The sequence below is a fragment of the Clarias gariepinus genome, chromosome 3, assembly GCF_024256425.1.
Source record: "Clarias gariepinus isolate MV-2021 ecotype Netherlands chromosome 3, CGAR_prim_01v2, whole genome shotgun sequence".
Classification (NCBI taxonomy): domain Eukaryota; kingdom Metazoa; phylum Chordata; class Actinopteri; order Siluriformes; family Clariidae; genus Clarias; species Clarias gariepinus.
Window position 1 is genome coordinate 35489347 of NC_071102.1, and position 10285 is coordinate 35499631.

General features: G+C 37.1%; 1 protein-coding gene across 1 annotated transcript; it reads right to left on the reverse strand.

Moving 5' to 3' along the window:
• Positions 1-5061: 5061 nt before the first annotated feature.
• On the reverse strand, positions 5062-6751 carry LOC128518257 (interferon alpha-7-like). Its single transcript, XM_053491267.1, has 5 exons — positions 6620-6751; positions 6335-6421; positions 5513-5653; positions 5275-5373; positions 5062-5169 (listed from the first exon to the last, which is right to left on the reverse strand). The coding sequence occupies exons 1-5, from the start codon at positions 6749-6751 to the stop codon at positions 5062-5064; spliced, it is 567 nt and encodes a 188-aa protein (XP_053347242.1).
• Positions 6752-10285: the final 3534 nt, after the last annotated feature.

The following is a 10285-nucleotide window of genomic DNA, read 5'->3' on the forward strand; positions in this document are numbered from 1 at the left end:
TAGAATAAACCAAGGCAGAGCTGGTGCCAATCTGAATGTACAATGAATGCTGGTCGTGTGTGTGTGTGTGTGTGTGTGTGTGTGTGTGTGTGTGTGAAGCTGTTGCTCTACCTCCCTGCAGCTTGAAACATGTGAAACTCAAATCATTGAATGAGAGCACTAAACTGGAGTGAAGTGAAAAGTTTGCATGATGCTTATTCATGTCCATCATCTGTCCATCAAAAGTTCCATTTAAGATAAAAAAATATATATATTTCTAATATAATATAGCTAGTGTTATATTACATTCTAATAATTCATTGGTCTATTGAAAATGATGATGCCACCTCAAGCTGACATAATGAATTTTTTTTTTGCATTTGGTCCATTATATCATTCTTAAGGGCAATCAGATGCCCTTGAAATGTTTGGAGAAAGAGAGCACACACACCAATAACTAATGTCCAATAATTATGACCAATAACTTTCTTTTACTAAATTCAGATAAGACAGAGATATTGCTCATCGGCCCAAAAAACAGCACACAACAGCTTTCACAATTCAGCCTGCGTTTAGAAGGATGTACTGTTACTACTAGCTCAACAGTAAAAGACCTGGGCGTGATATTAGACAGTAACTTGTCTTTTGAAAATCATATTTCCAATATCACAAAAACAGCCTTTTTCCATCTTAGAAATATTGCCAAACTTAGGAGTATCCTATCCGTATCTGATGCAGAAAAGCTAGTTCAATCATTCATGACCTCCAGACTGGACTATTGTAATGCATTACTAGGTGGTTGTCCTGCATCCTCAATAAACAAGCTACAGTTAGTCCAAAATGCAGCCGCCAGGGTTCTCACTAGATCCAGAAAATATGATCATATAACACCTATATTAATATCCCTGCACTGGCTACCTGTTCAATTTAGAATTAATTACAAAATAGTACTACTTACATACAAGGCTTTAAATGGTTTAGCTCCCACATACCTAACCAGTCTTCTGATACGCTATAATCCACCACGTCCCTTAAGATCACAAAACTCCGGACTTCTGGTAATTCCCAGAATTTTAAAATCTACAAAAGGGGGCAGGGCATTTTCATATTTGGCTCCAAAGCTTTGGAATAGCCTTCCAGACACTGTTCGGGGAGCAGACACGGTTTCCCAACTCAAAAGTAGACTCAAGACGCATCTCTTTAATCTGGCATTCGCGTAACTCATCCCATAACCTCATACTCCAGTACACCTATCCTGAATGGCAACTACGCTAATTCTCTCCATCTTTTCTGTATTTTTCTACCCATCCCGAGGCATCTGGAGATTGTGCCAGCTTTAGTAGACAAAGGCCAACCCTGCAAGGTTTCTAAGGCATCTTGAGAAGGACCTGCTCCAGCTAGATTCTGCTTTATGATGGCTGGAGCTACACATCCTGCTCCTGTGCTTCCAGTGATCCAGACCCCATCTGCCCTCTGCACCTACTGCTGAACTGAATCTACACAACTTCTGATATATTGAACTTTCACCTACACAACACATTTGATGTTATTTCTATCTGTTATCACCCAGATGAGGATGGGTTCCCTGTTGAGTCTGGTTCCTCTCAAGGTTTCTTCCTATTGTCATCCCAGGGAGTTTTTACTTGCCACTGTCGCCGTCACCCTTGGCTTGCTCATCAGAGACATTTCATTCATCATTCATTCATTTCATTATTATCTAGACACATTTTTCTCACACATACACACTTCCAAATATTTTCTTTTCTTTTCTTTTCTAGAAAAAAAAAAAAAAAAAATCTTTAATTGTTTTTTTTGTGAAGCTGCTTTGAGACAATGACCATTGTTAAAAGCGCTATATAAATAAAATTGAATTGAATTGAATTGAACACACATTTTTAATAAAATTAATTACAGTCCATTAGTTCTTACATTATCTCTTAAACAAGAGATGACAAATCAAATGCTAATATTGGGTAAGGCACAACCCCAACCTTCACTTTTATGACGTTTATAATAGTCAAATCATAAAATGTATGATTGTGTTCCCCTTATGTAAAATATTAGACATCTTTGTTTTACTGGATCTGTATGAGCTAATTAAAATGCGGTGGTACAGGAGTAGTGACAGCCAACGTGGCTGCACCCAGTAGAGCTAGGAGGGGCCAGTTGACCACGACAAGAAGAGGAGCCACTCTAGCTGCTGGACACTGCCTCCAGAACTGAATGTGCATGCCTTCAACACTCTTCCTTTTTTTCTTCTTCATTTCTTAAACCCTTTTTTCCCTATTTTTCCAAATAAAATGACCCTTTTTCTGCAAGACCTCGCCTAGTGTTTATGTGTCTATGGTGCCATCCTGCCATACTGGACTCAGTAGGAGTAAATCAGTGTGTAGTAGGACCCACTCATAAAGCAGGTCACACTTTAGATATAATATTATCCTTCAAATTAAGTATAAGAAATATAACCACAATTTTATAGTCTGAAGCTAGCTCAGACCAATGTCTATGTCAATATGCACAACGCCGCGCTATCACATTAAACGTACATTCACATCAAATACCACAGAGCTTTATCAATAATCGTCCAGAGTTATCAACTTTGATTGGATCGTCGTCTGACCCCACAGAACTCGATCAGGAGACTGAATATTTAGTCAACATTTCGTTATACCGAATAACTACAGTATATATATATAGCTATATAATGTAGCTCCAGTTAAAAGGAAAATGATTGAAGATAAGAAACTCGCTCCCTGGTATAACGATCACACACACTTTAAAACAGACTGCTCGGAAATTAGAACATAAATGGCGTCAAACTAAATTGTTAGTATTTCAAGTAGCATGGAAGGAGCGCATCCTGAACTATAAAAAAAAGCTCTCTGTGCTGCTAGATCATTGTATCTCTACTGTATAATACCGTAGCTAAATTAACTAAAAACAAAACCACTACAGAAATCTCCACAACAACAACATACAGTAATGAGGACTTCATGAACTTTTTCAATAACAAAATCATAAATATTAAGCAAAAAATTCAGGCTTTAAAACCACACAATTTAAGTTATACATATGATAAACTAACCATGTCAAATTAGAATCTAGAATACTTTACTCCCTTGAAAAGAGTGAACTTTTGAAATTTCGAAACTTCTGTATCACACTGTAACTTTAAATGGCCTTTCTGTTCCATCAAGTGCAAAAATTAAAGACTTTGGTGTGATTATAGATTCCAGCTTTTATTTGAACCACATGTAGATAAAATTACCAGCATAGCATTCTTTCACCTCAGAAATATTGCCAAGATAAGAAATATATTGTCACTAAACGACGCAGAAAAACTAGTTCATGCTTTTATCACCTCTAGGTTGGACTATTGTAACACCTTACTGTCTGGTTGATCAACTAGGTGCATAAACAAGCTTCAGTTAGTCCAGAATGCAGCAGCGAGAGTCCTCACTCGAACCAGAAGATACGAGCACATCACCCTTATCTTATCCACACTGCTTTGGCAGTTTTAAAAATACTCCTATTGACATATAAAGCATTAAATGATCTTGCGCCGCAGTATCTCAGTGAACTGCTTGTGTCTCACGATCCGCCACGCCTACTTCGATCAAAGGATGTAGGCTGCTTGTCAGTACCATTTATTATGAAAACTACAGTACAACAGGGGGCAGAGCTTTTTCTTACAAAGCCCCAAAGTTATGGAATAATCTTCCAATTAATGTTCGGGACTTAGACACAGTCTCAGGGTTTAAATCTAGGCTAAAAACCTATTTATTCAGCCAAGCATTTTTGTAAATAGATTTGCCTTAGGTAGAGGAGCAGATCTGGGGGACTCATGGACGTAGAGTATTATGGTGAACTGGTATGTTTAGATGCTCTCATACCCACTCTCATTGATCACTCAGGTTTGTTGACGGTGAAGTAATTGGTTGCTTTACATCTCAGGGAGCCCTCATGTCTGTGTTTACTTCTGGCTCTCCCTTTTAGTTATGCTGTCATAGTTCGTCCTGCCGTAGTCCCTGCTTGCACTCTGTATACATTCACATTATACATTATACATTGTTTGACTGTGACCATACCTAACTGCCATCTCTCTTTCTCTTCTGCTTTTCCCTCTTCTCTCTCTCTCCCTCTCTCTCTCCCTCTCTCTCTTTCCCTCTACCTGTCTCTCTGTCGATCTATACATGGTGCTCCTGAGCTGCCAGTGATTCAGACCCCCTCTGCCCTCTGGAGCAGTCTGACTTGTCCTGGTCTCCTGCTTCTGGTTGGAGATCTCATTACATGGATGCCCCGTGTGGTCTGCCTGGAATGCGTGTGGTGGCTGGGGACGGTTCCACATTTCTACGAAGACAGTTCTGTCCTCGGCTGATGCAGACAGCTGTTCTTTGAGGACTTGTGACTTCAGTCGCTCAATAGTTCAGGACTGGAGTTTCCTACAGTCTACATGTGCCTCCAATGATGAACTGGACTCAATTTTAAATTAAAAACATCTCCTGTTGTACTGAACTTTCAGTCTCACACAGTATGATGCAGATAAATCCCAGCTAACTGTTTCACCCAAATGAGGACGGGTTCCCTGTTGAGTCTGGTTCCTCTCAGGGGTTTTTTCGTACCATCTCAGGGCCACTAAGCCACCATGCCACCCTAAAGCCTAAGTTGTATATCTAAATGGAATTTTTAAAAAAAAGTTCCAAAACAATTTTTTTTTTTTTATAACAATATTTGCAATCCAATATCAAAAACTATTTGAAAAGACTACCTCTATCTACAGGTTGTGTCTTGACTTAAGGCTCTTTTTTGTGCCACTTCAGAGAACACAACAAGAGTCCCAACGTAGTCTGTAGTATAATCTATAGCATAATAGATGGAATGACAAGAAAAGCTCTTTTTGCAGTTGAATGAGTTTAAATTTATTATTAACAACTGTCACATACAAGAATACAACCAGAAACACAAATAAATAAATAAATATATAAATAAATAAATATATAAATAAACAAACAAGCTGTGATCCTTATTAGAACCATATTGTATATGCAGATATTAAATATTATAGAATAGAACTCTGGAAGATCAGCCTCGGCTGGAAAAGAGAACATCCTTTAAATCTTTGTTCAGAATGAATTGTAGAGTTATTTGGATCTCTTTTCGAACGAATTCCCAAGCACAACCCTGAAAATTCTGAAGAGAAAACCAACAGAGAATTTTTTTTAGCCAATATACTATAATAAAAATAATTTTTATGGGATAGCATCTAATGTTATCAATTTATAAGTTAATTGTTACCTTTTCTTTCAAAACTGCTGATATTTTGTCAAAATACTCCTTGAGTGCCTTTTCACGCTTGAGAAAGTCCTCCTGTGAATCTAGAGTTTTTTTCATAATCTAAAATAAAAAAACAAACTAATGTCATTAAAATAGATATGTATTAAATGAAATCAGCATGTAAATGTCTTAAAAAATAGGTTTTGTGACACTGAGATGAAAATTAATAGCTATTGCATCTTATAGCTCTTTGACTTACACACTGATTCTCCTCAATCTGGCGGTAAATTATGTTCTGAAAGTCCTCAACATTTTTCCAGTTATCAGGAAAACCATCTTCATCAAACAAGGAGGAGATGTGGGTCAAGGTTAAGTAGATAGTCTTTTCCAGAGCAACAACCTGTTAGGGAGGGGGGAAAAAATTAACAATATATATGTTATAACAAGCAGATTATTGAGTAATTGCAGCCTACAGGTTGCTGCAGCAGCAAGTTTATGAAGTTCATGTAAATGCTAAAAACTAAAACTAAAGTCCTACAAATTGATAGATAAATAAAAAAAATTCCACCCATAATAATGGCACAATAATCTTTATTATTATCATTAAGAGTGGCTTAAAAAGATGTATCTTGTAATGGCCATTTTAAGTTCAAAAGAATATGTCTATTTTCACTTCAGATAATAGTTTCCAACATTACCCAGAATGCTGTTAAAATACTTGTTGATACTGACAACATGGTTATTTAGTATTCAGTATGTAATACCTGTCGTCAACAAATGAAAGGACAATTCTACAATTCAACTTGGGTTACTTTTTAACTACAATTATTTTCCCTGTTTTTGGAGTTACATCGAATCAACACAGTATTTAGATCAGTCAACATTCAGACATCACAATTAGCTGCTTGTTTACAAGAGATGAAGAGATTACACTGAAATGTATGGTGAAAAGCACATACTGATAAAAGAAGTTAATTCTAGACTCTCTTACTTAACTGAACAAATGCAGAAATGGAAAAAGAACTGCACAAAAAAGTGATTTGTTTAAGCATTACACAAATAAAATGGAATCAATTTTTACCTGTTGGGACGTGCTGAACTCAAATGCGCCCTTGGGAAATGGGACAGGAACACTTTCTTCTAGGCAGTGCAAAGGAAATCTTCCTCCCTGGTACAAAACAAAAACAAATGTACTGAAATGTCTTCAGAATCTTATTTTTATCTTGTGCAAGAAGAAGACTAAGAAACACCTACAGGCTACATAATTTACTAGAACAATATAACATTAAAACAACCTGCCTGAATGTCTATTTACTTCTTGCATGTCTGTATACAGAATGTGCATCAGAATTAATGTGTTGCTCACCATCTTCTCCAGATCACTGTGGCATTTTTCCACCAGTCTCTTCTGAAGCCTGCAGGTTGTAGGCATTGAGCAAACATGTGATATGCAGATGATCACAGTGCACAGCCAGGTCAAAGCATAAACAGCTGCCATCCTTCAGATTCTCCCTGAGAATAAAAAAACTGAGATGGAGAGAATGAAGATTAGAGAGCAGCCCTGAGTAAGAATTACTTAGATTTTGTGAGTCATTCATTATGAGCAATCCTCTACACTCCAATTACCATTATTGAAATCCAATACAAAATGAAGATACTGATTGCTCTTTTTAGACACATGCTCTTTTTAGATTACAGCAAATAATAATAATAATAATAATAATAATAATAATAATAGGCTACTAATATAACAATAATAATAATAATAATAATAATAATAATAGGCTACTAATATAAAAATAATAATAATAATAATAATAATAATAATAACACATAGGCCTATTTGAGAATTTCTGACCAGGTGAAAACAAAAGCAGTTTTCATTTGCACCTGTTTTATTCAACTTATTTAAGAAAATCGAATATTATTTTTTAAAATATATACAGTATTTTTGATGGTTTTACCTGCGAATTATTAGCGCTACAAAAACTATATGAAACGCGATACAACAAATAGAGTTTTTTATTATTTGTATTATTACTATTATTAAATGCGACTGTTTTTCCTTACCCTAATAAGAGATCAGGACTCCTTTCTCGCTTTGATGTAAAATCTCGGTGTAAATCGCAGCTTAAATACAGCTTTAAAAGTGAAAAGAGCTGAGAGCAAACAATTTGACTTCATTTGAAGTTGTGTAATTTCGGAGGGAATATGCGGCGAATTTCCGTTTTCCAAACAAGCCGGGGAGGAAGACTTTCACTCGGCCCGACAGGGAAAACAATACTTAAGATATAAGTGTAATATGGGTCTATAGATTTTTAAACTGTTATAATAGATGACGCAATAATATTTATACAATAGAAATGATTTGACTGGACACCGGTGTAGTGTTACATTTAAATATATATTACATGCACGCGCATCTCTCTCTTTTTTCAAATTGTTTTATCATTATTATTTTTTTTTATAATTGCATTAAGATAACCACATTAACAATTAAACAATAAATCTGTCTACCATACTTCTGCAATTAGTTAAGCAAACCTAACATACTCAGATCAGCCATAACATTAAGACCACCCGACCAATATAGAATAGGTCCCTTATATACGCTTTATACTGGTGTCAATCTCTTATATTGGAACAAGCATTAACCTTTTCCCCAATTTAAGTTACAGTAGCTCTTGCTACATTTTCAATATCTCTTTACAATGGCGTCTGGAAGTGGGTGGGATATACATATATATTAGGCAGCAAGTGAACATTTTTTCCTGAAGTTGATGTGCTGGATGCAGAAAAAATGGCCAAGAGTAAAGGACTTCAACAACTTTGATAAGCGCCAAATTGTGATGGCTAGAGGATATGGTCAAAGCCAAATTTGTCTAAAACTGCAGGTCTTTTGGGATGTTTCCAGTCTGCGGTGGTCAGGACATACCAAGAGTGCTCCAAGGAAGGAAAACCAGGTAAACTGGCGAAAGTCTTATGGTTGGCCAAGGCTCACTGACGCTCATGGGAAGTAAAGGCTGGCGCGTGTAGTCCGATCATATAGCAGCGCTAATGTAGATCGAATTAATGAAAAGGTTAATGCTAGTTGTGATAGAAAGGAGTCAGATGGTGGCAAAAGGGGAGACTTACTTAATATTAGTCAGGTGGTCATAATGTTAAGGCTGATTAGTGTATCTTACTATTGTATCACCAAGAACTCTTTTTTTAAAGTAAAGGTGGAGATGCATACGGTATCTCAGCTTGTGAGGCAGCTGGGGTGAAATGAAGGGTCAGCCACAGATTGGCACCCTGGAGTAAACAAGGTTAAGGGCCTTGCTCAAGGTCCCAACAGTGGCATCTTGGTACAGCTTGGTACTGTTTAAACCACCAATTTTCTGATCACTAACCCAGAGCCTTGACCTGCTGAGCTACCAGGCCTTTCTCAAGGACACAACAATGGTAGTTTGACAGTGCTGGGGCTTGTGACCTTCTGATTCATCTTTACCACTGAGCTATAATTTACAAAATAATTTCAGTCACCTTGAACTGGGCCAAAATGTCTAAGTGTATGTTTATTACTCACTCACTTTCACTCACTCATTGTCTATACCACATTGTCCTGTATTCAGGGTCGCGGGGGCTTGGAGCCTATCCCAGGAGGCTTAGGGCACGAGGCAGGGTACACCTTGGACAGGGTGCCAATCCATCACAGGGTGCACACACTCATTTACACACACTTGGAAATTTGGGAATGCCAATTAGCTCAAATTGCATGTCTTTGGACTGTGGGAGGAAACCGGAACAACCGGAGGAAACCCACCAAGCATGGAGAAAACATGCAAACTCCATGCACACAGAGAAGGGGATTGAACCTGGACCCTGGAGGTGCAAGGCGACAGTGCTAATTACTACACCAATATGCCTTCATATATTTATTAGTTTGGCAAAAGTTTTATCCAGAACTATAACTTAAACGAGGCCTTGTTCAAGGGCCCAGCAATTACATTTAAAGGCAACCAGGATCAGAACTCACACTCTTCTGGCCGTAGTTTTCCTAAATCAACACAAACATAATGGTCAAATGCTAGACTTAGCATCACACAGAACATTCTCTTCCAGTAAAAGGTATCCTAACTTTAAGCATTCGATCAGTAGTATAGAACGCCAAACTTTGAGTTCCAATAGAGTCTGTAGGATTCAATAGTGCCAGAAATAAACCATAAAATTTCAGCTCTAGTTAAGGCAATAGAACTATTTTTTGAGTCACTTTTGAGCACTGCCAGTTCATCAGGACTCAGTGTACATTCCAAGAGCAATAAGAAGCAGCTGCCCATGCCCATACTTGCACTACAAAAGCAGTGCATTAATAAAATCTTGCATGAGTAACTGTGGTAGCATGTCTGACTCACCTAATTACAGTTTATCCCTCAAGCAAAATGGCTAATACTACTTTAATACAATACAAATTTTTAACCATAGTATGATATTTGCCAAAGTGCTCTTAATCACGTTTTTTCATGTGATGTTTATTCATCAAAGTTACCTGGGAAAACATGACAAACCCAAGCACTTTTGTCTAGACCAGCGCTGTCATCTCATTTTTATAGCTCATGATAATGTGCATAACTGGACAGTGACGAGCAAAAATATGTCTCAACACCTGTCTGATTTAGAGACTTATTAATTTTACATTACCTTAATTTACCTTTCAGCGAAGGTTCAGTTGAGATCACCAATAGGATGATGTGTCAGCCATTGATTGTTCTCATCACACATTTGCATTGGCATGTGATTGTGAGTGAGTGAGGTGACTAAAATCAAAATCTGTCTGTGTGTGCTGGTATAATTCACTTCAAATAATGTACATACACATTTTAGCAGTACACAAAGAAGCTTTTTCTTCAAAATTCCAAAGGTGTCTTTTTTGAAAAGTGAATACACAAATGCAGAACTCTAACCCTAACCCCTAACCACAAACCGCAGATTATAATCACTCTGTCTTAAGATGGGAAAAAGTGTTAATAAGTGTGTATTGTTTAATTTGTAA